Source organism: Botryllus schlosseri, chromosome 7 (genome assembly GCF_051294905.1).
Source record: "Botryllus schlosseri isolate E-star chromosome 7, Bs_hap1, whole genome shotgun sequence".
In the NCBI taxonomy this organism is placed as follows: Eukaryota; Metazoa; Chordata; class Ascidiacea; order Stolidobranchia; family Styelidae; genus Botryllus; species Botryllus schlosseri.
In genome coordinates, this window is record NC_137242.1 from 26108447 (window position 1) to 26129325 (window position 20879).

At 39.1% G+C, this 20879-nt stretch overlaps 1 protein-coding gene across 2 annotated transcripts in view; it reads left to right on the plus strand.

Moving 5' to 3' along the window:
* LOC145443175 (uncharacterized) overlaps positions 1 to 20879 on the plus strand; it is a 132498-nt gene that overhangs the window by 20050 nt on the left and 91569 nt on the right. For both annotated transcript variants that reach the window (XM_080321167.1, XM_080321166.1), the window contains exons 8-21: positions 1033 to 1203; positions 2537 to 2733; positions 3648 to 3759; positions 3813 to 3889; positions 5009 to 5158; positions 5705 to 5777; positions 6602 to 6792; positions 7661 to 7850; positions 7919 to 7981; positions 11584 to 11721; positions 16772 to 16970; positions 17525 to 17682; positions 18599 to 18755; positions 20266 to 20562. In XM_080321167.1, the coding sequence (XP_080177293.1) occupies positions 1033 to 1203; positions 2537 to 2733; positions 3648 to 3759; positions 3813 to 3889; positions 5009 to 5158; positions 5705 to 5777; positions 6602 to 6792; positions 7661 to 7850; positions 7919 to 7981; positions 11584 to 11721; positions 16772 to 16970; positions 17525 to 17682; positions 18599 to 18755; positions 20266 to 20562 (2173 nt within the window). The remainder of the gene's footprint in view (positions 1 to 1032; positions 1204 to 2536; positions 2734 to 3647; positions 3760 to 3812; positions 3890 to 5008; positions 5159 to 5704; positions 5778 to 6601; positions 6793 to 7660; positions 7851 to 7918; positions 7982 to 11583; positions 11722 to 16771; positions 16971 to 17524; positions 17683 to 18598; positions 18756 to 20265; positions 20563 to 20879) is intronic.

Sequence of the window (20879 nt, forward strand, 5' to 3'; positions counted from 1 at the left end):
AAGAAATCGAGAACATTTTCTCGCATAACGCTATTCCCTCTGGCGTCTGAGCCGCGAGAGTATCTCAGACCGCTAGGCGGCTACTTCAGGTTTACGGCAATATATTGGGCGTCGATTTAAGCCATATGGATAACATTTTATCGTTTTTTATGTGGATGAGGTAAAATTTTGGTCAGGAGGCCGGCCGGTTACAAAGGGTTAAAACACCATACTACAAAGCTTCTGAGCATTTAGGAAGCTGCCGGAATCTGTAAAAAAAAGTTGCAAAAGTTTTGGGTTATCACACAATGCAAAACTGACCTGGCCGTGTTGAACAATTTGAAAATTTTCAGGTTTTTAGCAAATTAGATTAGAATTATAATTTTCAAAAACTTGGAAATTGAATTAAATTCCGAATCAGTATGAAATTCAATACAAACAACTTCTTATCCAGGGGTTCTCAACCTGAGGGGCGTGCCCCACTTGGGGGGGCGTGAAACATCTGAAGTGGGGCTCGAAGAAGCGAGCACCTGAAAAAAAATTTCACGCTCCGCGCGATTTACGTCCAATACACGCGTGTTTCTCTCTATATAGACCCAATTTCATATTTTCTTATTCTCTCATCAACATTCATAACCACCAAACAATCTGTTGGGGTTGCTAGCATCCCAGTTGGATTTTGTGATATGACGATAAGGGGGGCGCGAAATTTTTCATTATCAAAAAGGGGGGCGTGTCTAAAAAATGGTTGAGAACCACTGTTCTTATCAAAACAGACTTGAGAGTGACAATATTCTGTACAGCAAGCTTGGCTTGTTTTGCACTATACGTTTGTCATGTTGCATTTTCAGGAAAACGAGAAATTAGAATAAAATTACAATTGAAGAATAGAAAAATGTCACTAGAATTATATTACCGGCATTTTGCAGTACGTCCAAATCTGGCTGTTTGGGGCAGTTTGAATACTCTATTTATTTATACCGTATTTCATGCCATCTGACCCCCTCTACCAGTGCGCTCTCCAATGTCATTGTAGAAATTGCAATTTTACAGGCAATTGGTCCGAATGCATGCCCAGATGTAGGGAGCTGGGCCAGGGCAAACGTACACGCAGCAGAAAATGCGCCGATGACAGATGTCCGGGGCCGTCGTCAGAAATTGATCTATGTTTTCATGAAGTATGCAGCCCGACTTGCCCACCGGGATTTTCTTCGCTTCATTTTCGTGAGTATGATTATATTTTGTAATGTCCTTTTCGGCTGATTATATTTTCATGTCAAGACGAGATTTTTCTAATATGCAATCTGTCCTGTAGTTGAAAATCATCCAGGAAGTGCTTCTACTTTTCCAGACTCCCCAATTATGGGTTTTTGCTTGAACAAGTTACCGGGGTTGTAACCAAGTCACATGGTTCCTAGTCACAAGTCAATCTCACTTTTATAGTTTTGACTCGATTCAAGGCGAGTCATTTTCCATTCACCACCGAGTCAAGTCCGAGTTCTAGATGGTCGAGTCCAAGTCATAGTGTTGACTGTTCAGTTTATAGTTAGTGTCTTGGTAAACCCACTATTTACAAGTCTCCTTGGTGATATCGCATGCTTTGCATTCATAATATACTAATTTTCCTCACTTTTAACAGTTTCTGGTCGCATTTTCAAGTACCAGTACTAATAGCCGGGATATCAATAGTGTGGTTACTTACTATTCTCCGAAATTACAACGAAGTATTGGTCCTAGCCGTCTGATTCTCGAGTCATATGACATGCACAATAACTCTAGTACAAGAATGAATCGAGCGATCTATTTACGTGTAGTTCGGCCACTGTCGTGCTTGGCTGGGGTTGTTGAACATCTAGTTTGCAAGCCATTGAGTCATAGATAATATTGAGACGCAACTAATCCATCACATGGCTCTTTGTTATGCAATTCACATAGAATAGAACCATACTAGAAGTAGTTTAGTAGTAGGTTTTTTAAAACACTCCTTTAAATTTTGCGCCATACTTGATGAAAGTTGCAGTAAAAAGCTACATCAAAAATATAAAAAAGTTGCAAAAAGTTGCAATATAAAATTCGTACAAACAGCTTGAAGCATATACTACATAAATTCTGAGTATTTGGAAAGCTTCCGGAAGCTGTGAAACAAAGTCTCAAAAACTGCAAAAACTTGCCCTAGTTATGACACAATAACCAGTAATTCATTCGTTATATCACAAGATGAATGATTATGGTGAGACTTAGTAAGTCGATCCATTAGCAATCGACAATGAACTCATATAAGGCCATGTCAGCCTTGTGGTACAATTTCTTCTGTCTTGTTGAACAGAATGGTACAGAAAATATTTATGCCTTGCTAAAAGCTTTTTACTTATCATTTCGCACTGTTTTATAGAGTAATTTTTTCAGGTGAAAATAGTCTTTTATCTCATTAAAAATCACTGTACTATTTTAACTCTATGTCTGTGTTTAGCGCATGCATAGTAACCCGTGAATTTTTACAACCCTTCAATACATTGGTCTCAGACCACCATACTGATAGATTTCTTTTCCTTCTCAGCATGGTCGTGCTACAAATTTGTCAACCAAACCGCAACGTATCACAAAGCCAATGAAATATGCTCGGAATTCTCCAGCGACGGGGTGCGATACGGAGCCGTCCTTGCTGCGGACAAGAATAACGAAACCAATGCGCTTTTCAAGCAGCTTATGAAAGAAAACGGTGTCTCTGAAGCGTACATTGGGGTCGATGTCAAGGTACTGCTAGCCTGCCAGTAGTGTAGTTCAGAATGGGGTTGGTAGGACTGGGAAAAATCGAGTAGGCCTACCTGAGTATTACGATTCTGAATCTTGTATAAAGCTTTGTTTTTATTGGAGTAGGCTATCACGAATTATGTCGACATGACTGTATAAAACATGTAAATAGGCTATTGTAAAGAATGTAACTGGGTGTTTACGTCACATTGATGATTATTTGGTAATTTATCGACTATGATGATTTCATTGCATTTTGTGACAATACTGTGGGTTTATCATGACTCGACAAATACGTCATATAGAGTCTGATATTTGAATAGGTTCTTGAAGGTACAGAACTTCAATATACAATTGAATAGTATTTTCATATTGAAATGAACCTGCATACATTTGCTGACGATGTCAGGGGTAATCGTCAGCAAGTAGTAGAGAATTGGAATATATTGGTATATCAACAATGATCTTATCACAAAATATGACGTCACCGGCGTGAAATTTTGTATAGTGGAAATCAGACCATTTGCGCTCAATATGAGCTACTATTTTTGACGGTACACAGACTCCTGCCGTAGACGCAGACTTGGTTGGCATATTGGCAAAAGTCAACTCCAAGACACCTCCCAACAACACGAAATCTGTCGTCACGATCAATTTTGCGCAAACAGGGTTATCCAACAAATGTTTGCCAATGGCTAGAAATTCCGCCTTCTAAAATAGTATGTTAAGCTCTCTTCGCCACAAGTATTTGAGATTTCATGCTAGTGACGTCATATTTTGTGATACAATTATTGATAAACAATGTTCTTTCCAATTCTCTACGAGTTGCTGACGATTACCCCTGACGAGTGTCAGCAAAAGTATTCAGGTTCATTTCATGAGTGCGATACAGTCACAGATTTCCTATCATTTCCCAGACTGCTGGGATGAACGTAGTGGATTTCACGTTTCATTCGGACAAACAGCCTGTCGGGATGCTATCACAGAAGAAAAAATGGCATGAGACTGTTTACGGAAATTTCTTAAAAAGTAGATTCTGTGTTACTAACTGAGATGTGATTAAGTTACTAGTTTGTTTACAGGTGGTGACGGCGGTCCAGCTTACTTCTTAATTCAGCACGAAGACGGGAAGTGCCTTAATATCGACGGTGCTGGGGAGGTTAGTGCTGAACTGTATGAGAAGAGGTGATCAATAGGGCTGTACTTGATGAAATCGGTAGGTAACTAAAAATCATTGCACACCAATTTCAGCTCATTTCCAACCAGTAGAAGCAAAGTTATGGTTGGTCGAACTTTAGGATTTCAAATCATAGCAGGTCTATTTACGGTGGGTAGATCTATAATAAAAAATGGAAGAATTCGCCATTGTAAATACTATTTTTCCAAACCCAAAATTCTGTACTCCAATAACTTCGCTCCACTGGTTTGAAAATGAGCCAAATTTTTTGTGTGTTGTTTTTACAGACAACCTAACAATTTCATGGGGTAGCCAGCAAAATTTGAAACATTTTTATATCTATTTGTGGTAAATAAATCCAAAATTTTGTACTATAATAACTTAGCTTCCCCTTGTTAGAATTGAGCCAAAATCAATTTGCATCATTTTTTCAAGTAACCGAACAATTTTATCGAGTAGCCAGCAAAATTTGAAAGAAAGTTATTTTTGAACACCCTAGTGATCACTAGTCATTGTTGGTAGTCGAGTAGAAGTAGATGTATCAACTTCCAAGGCATGTCAAAATTACTTCAAGTGGAAATAGAAAATCACGTTTTCAAAAGTATTCAAGTAGTTTTTAATGGGGGATTTAGTCGAGGATCCCGTAAGCTTAAGATTTTTCATTGGTTCAACTCGGGCCGAGTCATTTGAAAAATGACTCGAATTGACTTGAGTCAATTTGTGTATTGACTCGGGTCATTGTGCATGACTCGACCAATGATTCGACACATTCCATATTTCATGATTCAAGTCTCGTGTATCAGGATCGGTACTTGGAAATTAGCCGTAGAAACCCTATTTTATCTGTTTGAATAAATATGTTAACAGTAAGAAAAATGATTATATTATAAATAATGCAAGGCCTTCAATATCGTCCCAAGAGTTTCACAGAAGTGAGTCGAACGTTTCTTGAACTGGATAATGCACAGTAAACTCTACGACTTGGACTCGGACTTGACTCAGTGGTGAATTGAAAATGACTCGACTTGACTCGAGTCAAATCTATAAAAATAAATTCGACTTGTGTCTCGCTTACAACCCTGACAGAAAGCCACATTACAGGCGAAGGAGGTGCCATGCACGCAGACCGACATATCGTGGGTTTTCATCAATAAATTACTGTACCACGTTCTGTCCGAAAAATGCTTGGCCTGGAAATTTGAGCCGTGCAGTCCGGCGGCTTCCGGTTGCACTTGGAGGAATGAATATAAGGTTTGATTTTTTTAATTACATTCAAGATTGCTTAAGTGATAGAAACAGGTTTGAAATGGATAGGATAGGTATGTATATATTTTTGTCCTTGATGTTTCTACAGCCCATACACCAACTCCTGATATAGCCTACCCCTACATACACACACAATGTGCTCAAATATAAGGCGAAATTGGTTGATGATTATTTGTGTTGGATGCCGATATTATGTACTAGCCAATTTCCAGCCAATCGTGCATTTCCATAAATATTTTGAAGTCTGGGATATGTTTCGTAGTATTCATTTCCTGTAGACCATTGGTTCTTTACTGGTGTTTCATGGAACACTGGGGACTCCCCGAATCAGTCTCAGGGATTCTGCTGGAAGTCAAGACACACGCAGCTGCAGGATTTCTGATAAAATGCCTGTCTTAGAAATCATTGGTTACCCGCGGGGTTGCAATGACTCGAGTCACGAGTCATTGGTGACTCGACTAGACTCGAGTCCTTTTTTCAAATGAAAACTGATCTATTGGTGAATAATCACATCGGATATTATATATACAGTTTGTGGGTAAGCCTTGCACGACATCTGATGACCATTTATTGTGGGACCTGCATGGTACGTCTATCAAACCAGGTGAGAACTACAAATTTCTCAATTCATTTGAACGGATCTATAACCATTGTAAGACTTTATTTGTTTTGCCATTTCGTTTTATCATAATTCGTGTGGTATTTTGAAGTACTGAATGTGATAAATGATGACAATTGATTTTTGCATTTTTAATGATTTGTTTATTCAATCTCAAAGTACTGACACATTGTCAATAGGGTTGCTCGAAAATAACTTTTTCGTCGAATTTTATGGGCCGTTCGATAAAATTGATAGGTTGGTTAAAAAGACACTGCACGCAAAATTTGGATCTATTTCAACCTGAAGATATGATTAAAGAATTACCCACTGTAAATACTATTTTTTTAAATTCCAAAATATTGAACACCAAAACTTAGCATCTACCGGTAGGAATTGAGCCAAATGTGCTATGCATCACTTTTTTAGACAACTTATCAATATCATGGGCTTGCAAGTAAAATCTGGAAGTTTTATTTTCATTGTTTTTCATTGTTTTCAAAACTAGAATAGCTTCGCTTCTAGAGGTTGGAATTGAGTCAAATTTGGTGTGCAGGTTTTTTTTTTATCCAACCTAAGTGCTTAATGGAATCGGCAATAAAATTTGAAGAAAATAGTTATTTTTGAACATCTCTAAATTGGTCAATGATCAATGTTATGAGTGATTTTTGGGCATTTTGAAAGCTTCTGTGCAATTTTAACAAGTCAATTCAGAAAATTTTAAATGCCACGTGTCTTTACCTTATTTGAGCGAAAATACTGAATGCTGAATAATTGAAATACCGAATCAAATTTGAATTTTCGTATTACTATATTCCTCTTCATTTCAGTCCGTCTGGATGACATTTCCCTAAGTGTTATTGTGACTAACATCATGTTCGACGACATGAAAAGACATGTGTGGCTGGCTTGGACTGAAGACCACGTATTACAGAGTCTCTCCGAGCTGAGATTAGAGAGCGGAACGTGGCACGTCTTCATGCATGAAGATTTCTGTCTAAGCGTGTCCGACTCTATGAAGGTATCTAACTATGTAGAATTATACAGTTGAATCCGCTGAATTTAGATTTATTGATTCTGCTAATTTTTGGTCAAATTAAGAGGAAAATCGATTGTACTCTTCATGGTCGTGCGCAACGGTAATGGTACGTCTGAGCGGTTCATTGTCGATTGTTACACCTTGGATCGTCATTGTTTCACTGGAATCACTCATCTTGTGTTAAAACCAACAAAGTACTGGTTATTGCGCTACGACCTAACGATAGCAATTGCATACCTATGACTGAATTAGGAGAAGTTTCATGCGTGTAATTTTAATTTTTTACTGTTCCTGAGGGGGGAGGGGGTAGAAATCCCTCGTATATCAAACTTGCACCTAATTTTCATGCGAAAAGCAGATGCGATGCCGATAAAATTAAAATTAATGAGTTGCTTCGAAATGAATCAAGTTACTTATGTTTTAGTTAGCTAGTTGCACCTTTCTAAAGGTCATTAGTTCTAGTTGTAGTTCTGTTTGCAAGTATTTAAAAGTTAGTAGTTCTAGTTCTAGTTCTAATTGCTCATTTTGGGAATTGGAACCCCTCTCATTTCAAACTTGTACTGATGTTCTTATGGTAATGAAAATTTATAAGTTTCGTCGGAACTGAATTCAGTTAGTTGTGTTCTAATTAGCTAGTTGCAGATTTTTAAAGTTTGTAAGTTCTAGTTTCAGTTCTAGTTCTAGGTCTGGGTAAACATTTTGAAAATCCAGTAGTTTGTCCAAGTCTGGTGAAAACAGATGAAATAAAACCGTAAAATGCGGAAAGTAGAAAGATATATTTCTGTTTCTAGAATATTCCTGGTCAAAGCAAATTACTTAGACACAGTTTTATTATTTCCCTTGGTCATAGGTAATTTTGGAAGCGTGCGAGAATCGTGTCAGCAGCCGTTGGAGCTGGCTATCGGACGATCATCTGGTACACAGGAAGAGCGACAAATGTCTATCAGTGTCTGACGGTATGCCTGTTGATGGCAGCGTACTGCAACTGGAGGCTTGCGACGACAGCAACCAATTGCAAAAGTGGAGCCTTGACAGTACCGGTGAGATTTTTGCCACCTGTTAATTACGAGACACTGTCAAATTGACCATTCATTCTTATAAACTGCAGATGGATTTTTTCATGTTTCTCCAGTGCTGAGCAGCGTCCTTACCATAACACCGGATATTAGCAGTAAGTATTCAGCAATATACCTATGCATTTATAGCTTTCAGTAATGCACTAGGTATGACATACTGCGTTTGAAAAGTAGATAACTCATATGATAGAAACGTAGCATAGTCCAGTGCTCTTCAACCTTTTTCGACGTGGTACACCCTTTTAACATTTGCTCAAAACTCGTACACCCCTGTTCATTAGGGGTCTTCAAAAATGACTTTTTTTTCTCAAATCGCACTGGCTACTTGATAAAATTGTTAGGAAACGTAACTTAAGCCTATACACCAAATCGGTTCAACTCCAACCAATAGCCGCATTGTTATGGGAGAAGAACGTTTCTATTTATTATATAAAAATAAATCACGAAAAATTTCAAATTTTTCTGTTCACCTCATGAAAGTATTAGGTTGTCTATAAAAACGATGTTCTTGAAATTTGGTTCAATTCCAACCAGTAGAAGCGGAGTTATTGCCGTCAAAAATTTGGATTGGAAAAAAATAGTATTTGGTCACAGAGTCTATTCGCAGCTAGTTAGACCGCCCGCCACGCAAATTGGAATTTATTTCGTGTCAGCCCAAAAACAGCATGACATTACGAACGATATTCAACCTAAATGTAACAGTATTGGGGAGAGAGTACCGTAAACCGGGGCAACTTTGGACTTAAGGGTAACTTTGGACACTAAGCAGTAAAAGATTTAAATGGTTATTGATGGAAAATGGTTGCCGCTGGATGTCCAATTCTTTTTCATGAGGCAAGAGTACCACAAGTAGTCTCAATAAAAGATGGATTCATTTCACTACCAGTTAAACTTGACCCAACATTGATAAATTAATGGCGGGGGTCAATTTCATCAAAATTGATGGCCATTAAACTTCTTACAACCAAACATAGATAGCATGTGATTCATAGATTGAAAACTTGGCAGCAGATACCTCTAAGTAATCTTAATCCATGGCAAAAATCTCAGTGGGCTCACTCTTAGATCAATACAAGAAAATTGTGATGTCCAAAGTTGCCCCGTCAAATTTTATCAGAATGGGGCAACTTTGGACAGTAGAAAATGTGATATTGCAAGCTCTGGAAAGTGACTGCTTCATCTGTGTCAAAGTGTATCGTCAACTATATTCCTTATGACCGGCCTGATGGCTTTTTAAAATGGAATGTGAAGGTGAACAAATTAAGAGTTTGCCAAAATATGAAAAAGGGGTAGGCAATGAGCTGAGAGATTGTAATCGGGTGTAAGCTACTTCAAAAACTTATCACATACTCCTAAAGATGTGCCTGCTGAATATGGGATATCGTAAAGTATGACAAATATATCCATCAGAGGACATAAGAAAGGGAAAGTGATTCTTTTAAAGAACAGTAACATCTTTGAAATCGGCAATAATTCACGGTAACATGCTTAATGTTTGCTGTCGGTTGCTGACACTGCCAGTGGGATACCCCGCATCACCATAGATATGTTATTTATAAGTCCCAATTGGTGAAGGCATGAGGAAAAATTGAGATAAGGGATGAATAAGGGGGCATTACCCTTCATAAACTACCTAATTTTTTTCTTTTTTTTGGGGGGGGGGTGGATTAGGTAAAAATCATGCAATAGGCCGGACATAAACTATTTTGTTTCAGTTTTAGCCACTGCTCTCATCAACTCTTACCAAATAAGCCTCATTTACGAGGTTTCATAAACAATAGAGTGTAAAGGCATACAAAAAACTACATTGTCCAAAGTTACCCCACATGCAGAGGTAACTTTGGACACGGATAATTTACGAAAATAACGTACTTATTTATGACCATGAAGATTTTGGATTAGGTAATTCTAATCTTTGCTCCATGACCCATGAAAAACACAAAACTTGCCTCCCCTACACCCCAGCATTTCCAAGATACAGAGCGGAATTGTTGAAAATTGTCCAAAGTTACCCCGGTTTACGGTAGGTAAAGCTACTGCTGCAGAAGCGGTAATTCAGATCAGCGATGATAGCAGGCGCACCAGCCTACTGCGTATCAGGCCTGCCCCACACCACACACAGTCGATAGTAGCACATGGGCTGCAAGAGATGTCAGTAACCTCAGATCGTATGCTGCTATACACAGTCTATTGTCGCTAATTTGGATCACTAATAACAAAATACTAAATTGCAAATGTATGGCGAAATATTGGACATAAAATCGGCATTTTAAAACAAAAGGGTTTCGATTTCAACATGGAAGCTGTTTCGACCCTGGCTGGCTACGTCACTTCATTTATGTGCATTGCGGTATTTATTAACGTCGGGTAGGAAGTACCGATTCAAGAAGTCTGAGCTATCGCGGCGGTTCCCTCAAAAATCACTAAAAGACAAATGACTAGCTGAACACATGTTTGTTAACTGGATACTTTCCAACACCAAACGGAACCATTGGTCTATTGCCGACGGCTAAATGAATAGGAGAAATATTTGCTGATGACATCACAATCAAGCGGTGTACAGTATTACACTTGAGATAATATCGTACCATATTGCTCATTAACCTGTGCGTCAACCTGTACTGACCCATAAACCTGCCTTTGTGATAGCTAGCTATCGGCTCATTGTAATTCGGATCTGGTACACCCCTGTACACCCCATCCGAGTGGTACACCCTTTGAAAATTCTGGTACACCCTAGGGTGTACGACAACCCCGGTTGAAGAGCACTGGCATAGTCTACTTTTAGTATCCAAACAAAGCATAAAGACAATTGCCGTCATGCCAGTGTCGGTGCAATACTCGAAAATATATCCAATTGCTGTGATATGTCCTGAAAGTAATTTCTATTAATCCTAAAAATTTTCGAGTCGAAGTAGAAGTAGTCTATCAACATAAACACTAGCTCAAGTAGTTCTGAACCTACTTGAGTATCCCAAAACAGTATGAACACTTCATTACTGACGGTAGATGTTCAAAGAGATCGAAATTTCCACATATTTTTATCTTGAGAATTTTAATTTTGACAAAGATTTGCCCTCGTGTATGTAAATTAGGTGTTTTCGCACTTGTTGTTAGAATTGTACTACTTTTCTTCATTTCTGGTTGGAAATAATTAAAATTAGTTGTAGTTCAATGAAAATACTTTCCTACATTCTCGGGTAGAAAGTGTCTGTACTTACTAAGTAGCTTGCCAAGAATGGAGAAAGCACGTTCAACAGCAGCGGTTGTTGACTGACAATACTGAAGTTGTGCGGACACTGCTGGTGACAAACTTTGTTGCTTCATTCTGACAATGTTGTCTATACATCAAAAATTTTCATCATGCGCTTCTTGATATAAGAACCCATGTCCACGCAGTCTTGCTTAAGTTAGGATATTGAGGTACGTTAAGCACTATGTCCACCTATCTAATCGTTTGACCGTTTATGATTGACAATGAGTAGACAATGGGACATCTAGAACAATAGGGGCTATAAAGTAGGCTACAAGCTGTAAAATGTCAAAGGATGAGTTCACCAACAGTGCAAACATCTGCGATACAAAAAAATGCAGGTTGCAAAAAAATTTGACTTGTAAATAATTTTACCAATTTTTTGATTTTTTTACATGTCAAAAAAATCACCCTACTTGAAACGTATCTTCGCATGCTTGTCAGATACCGAGGACGTCCGGCTAGGCATGATCACAAGTCGCAAGACCCCGTTTTGGACAATCAAGAAATATCTCGGGTCCGACCGTAAATTTCGCATATTCAGCCCCACCACGGGCCCGGGAATTTGCTGGAAACCAACGGGTCAGTGGGTTCAGTTACACGTAACTTTTCAAGTTAGATTTGAGTTGGAATTACTGAATTAGCGAAGACTTGGAAATTGAATGAAGTTCAGTTGAAAGGTCCTTCTCGTGCGCATGAGAATGGCAAATGTTTGCACACAAAGTTTGTGTCGTTTTGCACTATACAGCTGTCGTTTTCGATTGAAATCAAATTTAACCGTGGAAACATTTTTAAATTAGATTAGAATTAGAATTAGAGCAAAGAAACATTCCGTTTATTTTGCTTCATTAGTGTAATTTGGTAACTAGAATTATCTAGTTCTCCCAAGTCTGAGAATTATGCTGTTGCATTTCGAACGAACAATACACCGTCATTTGCTAGATAGTGTTTTTATTTTGTGAAAAATCATATTTTATTGGTTTTGTATTGTGCATCAGTAATCTATTGTAATGTTTTATATGTATGATGTGCTACAATCTTTTTTTGACGTAAGCATAAATTAGGGGTACCCTGAAGTCTTGCAGAATTACGTGAGGGTTCCTGTGGTTATTAAGAGGTAGAAACCGCTGTTCTATGTTCATTAGGGTTGTTCAGAATTGACCGACTTTCAAAAAGTCTAGGTTTTCAGTCCGTTTCCCATGCCTTATACCTTAAAAACAAATTCTGGCTACTTTTTTTTGTACTTCATCCCCTGCATCCGTGTGCATTTTGCCGTTTTTTCATGCACCAAAAAAATTCTTCGGAATTTGGGGATTCCCCCGTTGTGAGTGACTCGACAGCAACCGCATGTGTTCTCATTGACGTGAAGCGGATGTTCTAGCGTTGATGACGCGCTAGGCACGGCAGTGAAATGGGGATCATTGATTACTCAGGTGTTTTGCTGCTTTGTTGTTGAAGAACTGTGTTTACGATTGAGGTGCAGGACTTACCAGGTAGCTTTTTAACTCATGCTGTTAGCGAGTCTAGCGCAGGATTAGTGATTATAGTATTGTAGCAGTATTGAATTATTCGATCTAATGGACCTGATACTCTTTCTTGTCTACTGAGATAGAAAACAAAGCTTGTAAATGTCTGTTCCAGTGACTGTGGAAAACAGCCAATCGGTTGCTCTGAATTTTATGTTATTTCCTAAGATAGCAATATACTGGTCGGAGTATTTCCAATTTAGGAATCATTATCTTCTAGAATCAATAACTGGATCTAATCCGACTATTCTTGCTCAAGTTGTGCAGTATGTGTTTGACCTTAGAGAACTGAAATGTTTCCAACTATTCTTTGTTGCTTGACTGAGATGATGTATATTTATTTTTCTAGGATTAGCTCTAGTGCGAAATATCTAAAAAAAAAGAAAAGAAAATTGCCATCTAGTGATATAGTATCAAAGAAAACTAGAAGATCACGGTCGCAGACACATCATTTCCTAGCTGGGCCCTCTGAGGAAACATTACGAGATCGAAGCTGCTTACTCTTGGGAAAGTTATGCAGTATGTGTTACACCTAAGAGAGCATTCATATGCGAAAAATGAACCAGTAAAGTTACACATCCAGGACGTAGGAGATGAAGTACGGTAATACGTTTTTGGTTCCTGGCTGCCACAAAGACCATCACACAAGTCAATGCCATTGAAAGATTAGAGACAGTGTGAAAACAGAAACCAAATGGCTGTCACTAGACTAAAGGCCAGCAATATGTATCAAGAAAACAAAGTGACTTTGAAGCCAAGTTGAGTAAGCTATGGGCATGGAGGAGCTCCTGACGCGATGACGACAATTGAAGCAAGTACACTTCTCTCCGGCGATAAGAAACATGAATACAAAACATTTTATCAGGATCAAAGGGGTCCGTGATTAGCAACGATTGGTGGCAAAGATACAGTGTTGAAAGTGAAAACCATGCAACAAAAGAGACGGACCATGAGTGCGAGAGAGTGCACCAGCTTCAAGTAGCGAAGGTGAATTTACAGAGAGCTCATCTATATCTTCGCAGGTAGATGACACTTCCCACAGCAGTGATTTTGAAGTGGCGCAGTCGACATTGCTTCATTGCTTTAAATTTGTGACTCTAAAAGCGCCTGTAAACCTGTTCAACGACAAAGACATATGCCAGGTTTCCGATCGCTTGAAAGTCAGCAATAATGCTGCTACCATGATAACTGCAGCACTGATTGAAGCTTGCGATGGTGACCCTAATGACTTTCATCTTTCAAGATCTGGAACCTATCGACTTTGCATTGCAAATCGTTTTAAAATTTCTGACTCTATTGTTGAAAAAATAGCAAACGATCCACCAAAGCACATCACATTGCACTGGAATGGAAAGCTCACTGGGAGTCGTTTAGGAGAGCAATTTGAGGCCTTGGCAGTGCTGGCATCGTCTACGTGTTGTAACGCATTTGAGAAGGGCAATCTTCTTGGCATTCGAACTCTGGAGAGTGCTACCGGAAAAGCACAGGCTGATCCGTCATTTGAACTGCTGGAACTATATAATTTAACAAAAAATGTCAGAGCTCTTGTGTTTGACACAACATCCTCAAACAATGGAAAAATTGTTCTGTTACTTGAAGAATTGATAAACAGGAAAGTTTTCTACAGTCTTGTCGCCATCATATTCATGAACTAGTCATCCGGGAGATTTGGAAGTGAAGTGTCTATTTGGATCGGCGACCACAGGCCCTGAAAACACAGATTTTAATACCTTCCAAGAAGTGGAAAGATATTGATCAATTAAGAAGCTCTAAAACACTTCAGTTTGATGAAGGCAGCGGGTTGGCGATGAAAGCTGATGAAGCAAAGCAAGAATAATTCCACTGATTAAGCCATATAATGGAAAGCAGAAAGAAGTATTGATAAGAGATGACTACAGAGACTGTGCAACAGGCGCCTTGGTGATTTTAGATGACCAATATGTTGATAATCGTTTTCGCAAGCCTGGTGCTACTATAGCACTGGATGGACGAGTCAAGTGCTGTACTGTCAAAAAATGTTCATGTGGAGTTAGCAAATGGGCTATTCTGAAGAGTTCATTAGAAAGTTGGTACGAATAAATATTGCCCAGTTTTCTGTCCCAGCTTAAAACTAATATTGCATGTGACGCACAGAGTAATGATCTCAAATTTCTTCATCACATGACAGACTTTACATCATGCGATTTCACAGTTGCTGATGTGGCATATAAAAAGATGTGAAAACATCATTGGCATCTCACCGAGGAAACGGTGGTATCTACAATGTTTTCGGCTAAACCAAAGATTCCTGACAAAGTGAAGCAAACGATGGCTGCTAAATTGCTGCAAATGCCAATTCTTGAACAATTTCGCTGAGGTATACCTCTGAGTCTAATCTCTGACTCTGTCTCTGAGTCAATGAGTATGGTTGCTTTAATTGGACCGGAATCATGGTTTCTATTCGATGCTATGCATGCCGAACATGATCAGTTGAGTTTTCCAGTTTCGGAATGGCATACAGATCCGCATTTTGTTACTGCTCAAGAATTTGTGAGTAGTGTTGAAGTAGTTAAAGACGCAGCAAAGCGTTTGGTAAAATTGAATACCGACTTTGATGCTTTAAAAACAGATGACTAAGAACAGCGGACGAGCCTCTTACAAGCCGTGGAAGATCACGGGAACAGATATGCCGATTTCTCTAAAGCAACCATTTCATCCACCTGATTCAAGTAGTGTTTGCCAAGTTGATCCATTTCTTTTCCTTATTGTTTCGTTTCCTTTGAACAATGTGATGTTTAAAATGTGGCTGTGAGTGAATGATACATTCACAGTTGTATTGTTGCACATGGTGTTCCCAGAAATTGATGGACAATCTCAGGTAGGGTTGAGGAGTGTAGGATATGTGATCCAACAACATGACTATCAGTCTTAGGCAGTTTTGAGGAGTTCTAAGGGAGTGTAGGACATGAAAATGGTGTCCTGAACCGGCAATACTTTCTCTAATAAGGTTATGTAGCACTCCAAACCGCAATAGCTGCATAAACCCAGCTTATATATGACGTTTACTAGCCTAGTCCGAATGGCGACACTCAAATTTTAGGGGAATCCCCTATTTTTAGCCGATAATTTTCCAGCTCAAAATGCACACGGATGCAAGGGATGAATTACGAAAAAAAGTAGCTAGAATATGTTTTTATGGTATAAGGCATGGGAATCGGACTGAAAACCACGACTTTTTGAAAGTCGGTCAATTCTGAACAACCCTAATGTTCATGCTTATCAGGGCTGTTCAAAAAAATACTTTTTCTTCGGAGCTCACTGGCTACTTGATAAAATTGTTAGGTTGGTTAAAACAACGTGGCACACCAACTTTGACTCAATTCCAATCAGTTGAAGCGATTTTTTTGCAGTTGAATGTTTTGAATTTATCATTAAAAACAAAAAGAACGCCGTGAAATTGTTAGGCTATCAGTAGAGATGATGCACACCAAATTTTGCTCAATTCCAACCACTAGACGCGAAGTTATTACAGTAGAAAAATTGCTAATTCCATGATTTTATAATAAATAAATAACCGTAAATACTATTTTATCTGATCCAAATTTTTCTACTGCAATAACTTTGCTTCTAGCGGTTTGAATTGAGCCAAATTTGGTGTGCATCATCTCTAGCGACAGGGTGACAACCTAACAATTTTATGAGGTGGACAGAAAAATTTTGAAAATTTTTGTTTTTGTTTTTAATGATAACTTCAAAACTTTCTACTGCAAGACAATCGCTTCTACGGGTTCGAATCGAGCTAAAGTTGGTGTGCCGCGTTGTTTTCACCAACCTAGCAATTATATCAGGTAGCCAGTGAAATCTGAATAAAAAGTTACGTTTGAACAGCCCCAAATTGCTTATACTGATAGAGCTTGAGCGATCTCTTCACCTCGATTATTCAAAATTTCATGCCGGTGACGTCATATTCTGTGATAAGATTGCTGATATACAATGTTCTTTCCAATTCTCAACTAGTTGCTGCCGATTACCCCTGACGAGTGTCAGCCGAAAATATTCGGGTTTATGTCGATATCAATATACTAGTCAATTTGATATTTATGAAATTCATTCTGCTTCACTATCAGCGATTGGCTGCGCCGGTTCTAAAGTCTTACCAGCCACGTGCGACGACATTGGGACGTCTTCGTGGTGGGTTTGGAGCAGGAGTGGGCGGAAACTGTTATCGGTGCCCCGGACCGGCAAGCCTGCGACCAGTTGTTGCTTGCAAGCGCCGGGATTGCGAGGTAGATTCGTGATCGTGAATCCGTGCAATGACAATTCAAGGTATGAAGTTGTTTCTTTGATGCACTTTGCTGTCCAGTACGGGATTGTAATCACCCGAGTCATGACTCAACTTCAGTCGTACTCGAGTCGCAATTTCTAATTGACACAACTTGACTCGAGTCATTTCATTAAAAGTGAAAAATGACTCGACTTGAGTCAATTTGAGTCTGCTACTATCACAATTGATTTTTCGATTTTTGACTACTTCTACTTCTACTTTACAGTTTTTATTAGGTAAAACTAGTCCGGGAGTACTTACTTTTTATGACTTGGAATCGCTAACTACCTCTACTTGAGTATCAATGATGATTACTTTGACAACTTGTACTAGCTTAAAAAGTTTATTCAATGACAAAAGAGACAGTTTTATGCTCGATTTGCCTTGAGTCTGAGTCTTGTAACTTGCGTACAAGTCGTGTCAATATGCAAAATTACTCGAATCGAATCGAGTCATTTTCCATATTTAGGAAAATGACTCGAGTCAAGTTAAGTCGTCGAAACGTCGTGACTCGATTCTGACTCGAGTCGATTATTTACAACCCTTTTCAATCCAGATATCAAGATTTCACGACTATTGATTTGGGGCAAAATCGTGACGGTATGATGATGACTAATTTTCCGAATATTATCCTGACCTCGGAATCAGGCGTGATCTGGACGCTGGACAGTGCTCTGCAGACTTGGAATGCCATGCAAGTTCCCGATACATTCAGTAGGTTCCTTAGTCTCGAACGCAAACTTATGGCAACTGCTTGATTTTCAATATGTGCAACCAGAACTAGAATTAGAACTACTCACTATTCAAAACTTGCCACTAGCCACTAGAAATAGAACCAACGTCTTCCAAAATTCGCAACAAATTAATACACAACTAACAACAGTCATTTCGACGTAACTATGTAATTGTAATCGGTTTCCACATGAACATCAGTACAAGTTTGAAACGGGAAGCGTGTGTTCAATATTGTCACAAAGGGATGTATGTTTGTAATGGTTATGAAAAACGTTATTTAATTTTTTTTAATTTGATTTAATTTTAACGAATTGTCGGAAGAGGCCGTTCATACTTTTATTTGGGGGCCTTAAAGTTGACTTTGATCAAAATACGCCAACCAAGCCTGTGCCTACAGAAGGAGTTTTTGTACCATCTAAAAATAGTACATCTTGCTTAAGCTCGATTGTTTGAAATTTCATGCCAGTGACGTCATATTTTGTGATACGATTGTTGATATACGATGTTCTCTACAATTCTCTACTAGCTGCTGACGATTACCCCTGACGAGTGTCAGCCGGAAATATTCGGGTTTTTTCAATATGAATGTACTATTCAATTGTATAATTTAAAATTGCTGACAGGAGCTGGTATTGTTTTCTATGTCGGGCCAGACCATGAATTTTGATATTTTGTTGGTTTTGCATAAAAGGTACAAGTTTCAACTGCTTGTGACAATCAATGATTGGTATAAGAATAATGGGCTAGGAATTGAGTTACTTGAGCTTGCCAAACCATATTTTCAGTATCCAATCCATTTCTTCTGTTACACAAAGCTCCATATTCAAGCGTCTCAGCCAGACTTTGAATTTCAAACCCAGCGATCATCGGTCTTAATCATAAATCGTTCTTACAGAGATGGACGTCGAAGTAATGCGTAGCTGTAGGACTTCGGACGGGGGCCTCGACCATGCGATTCATCGGCATACAAAAGGCGGCGTCGAATGTCAAGCTTGGGATGCGCAAAGCCCGCATGAGCACGGCTATCCGTCCGTACACAATAACTATTGCAGGTGAATTTCGCGACGCTGCTCAGCGCTCTGCGCGATGAACTTGAGTTCTAGAATCTGAATCGAGTATTAATGTTAATGACTTGAGTAGTTAAAGACGACTTTTTTGAGTACAGATATTATACGTTCCTTGCAACTGAAAGTAAGAGAATTATAGTTTTGATACCATTTTCCACCGAGGAAGCCTTGAAACCTTGATTGGCCGTGTCACAACATGCCAGACTAGCACAAAGCTACGAATGATACTGGAAATAAAACATTTCCGAAGTCCAGAGTCGTAACCAAATCACAAGTCAATCTCACTCTTATAGTTTTGACTCGAGTCAAGTCGAATCATTTCCAATTCACCACCGAGTCAAGTCCGAGTCCAAGTCAGCGAGCAGAGGGCCGAGTCAGAGTCGTGGTATTATGACTCGAGTCCGAGTCCAAGTCATTGTGTTGACTGCTCAGATACCAGTTAAAGTCTTGTTAAACCCACCTTATATAACTCAGTTTGGTGTTATCGAATGGGTCGCATTTATAATATACTAATTTCCCTCACTTTTAGCAGTTTCTGGTCGCAGTTTCAAGTACCAGTACCAATAGACGAAATCCCAATAGAGCGGTTACTTCACTATTCTTCGAGATTACAATGAAATGTCGGTCTTGGCCGTCTGATTCTCGTGTCATATGACTTGGTTCGAGTCACGCGCAATGACTCGAGTCGAGTCGTTTCCGTATTTTGAGAAAATGACTCGAGTCAAGTCGAGTCATCAGAAAATCGTGACTCGAGTCATCACAACCCTGCCGGAGTCATGATGATCCCGCAACATTGTCACCAAGTGCAATGAAATCGGTATGGTCGAAAAATACCAAAGTATTTTTAACGTAACTGGCATTATATCTTTGTGGTGGCATAAAAGGTACATATTTGAACTTTGACATAGCACATAATGTTGTGGCGTGATATTGAGTGATATTCTAATTTTGCCTAGCCCTGAAAGTTCAATGAAATGGGTGTGGTCAAAAATACCAAATTATCTTTGATGTGATGTTAATGTGGCCGCATAAAGGTACTTATTTGAACTTCCACATCATTAATACAGTATTGACGACATAATGATTGTTGGCTCGAATATTTGAATCGAAGCCAATGCTGTAACAATGTGACAATGTTGACAGTTGATAACGACTTCACATACACATACACATACATAAACATATGCAGCTTTCTAATATATATTTGGTGTGCGTTGACATTGACACAACCGATGGAGGTTCGCAGCATTCCACAGTGGGAAAGGTATCACAACTATGGTTTGCCTTGATAAATTACCTCTTAGTGACAAGGAACGTATTAGTTCAGTACTCGAAAAAAATCATCTCCAACTACTTGAATCATTGGGCCCAGCCCTAGTAATGTGATTGATTTTGGTTTTTGTTGATCAATAATTTGAATTTCTCCTAAGGCTTGCAGACTAGCGTCAGGTTGAGAAACGTAGAACTATTGTTACGTCGCTTGTTACCGTTTCAGATCTCCTTCCGGATACGACTCTGATATCGACAATCCCTGGTGTCTCACTACCAACCCGACAGAACGCTGGGACGAGTGTAACATCCCGCATTGCTACCGCCCTTTCGTAGTGACGCTGGGTCAAGACGGGACTTGGAAGATCAGCGACGGCGATGTAGAGAAACACTTTTTCTGCGAGACGCAAATCGAATGCGTCACCGGTATTGGAGAAAGCTACAACGGCACGGTGAAGCACGCGGGTTCGGGGAAGCCGTGCTTGAATTGGAGGGCTGTGCACGCAAAAATTTACGGCAGTAGGTAAGCGTCGGAATTCTACAAACTACTGGGTTGAAAGAAGCACGACTGAATCTACTCGCTTTTCTAAACTTACAGTAAGAAACACGAGTATTCACTTTTCGAAAGTCACAACCAGAACTAAACCTAGAACTATTCCCTTCTCAAAACTCATAACTAGAACTACTGGCTTTTCAAAGTTCACAACTACAACTAGAACTATTCACTTTTCAAAACAGACAACTAGAACTAGAACTAATCGCCCCTTTAAGTCTGCAACTAAAACTAGGAATACTGGATTTTCAAAATGCACATCTAGAACTACAGCTAGAACTACCGTA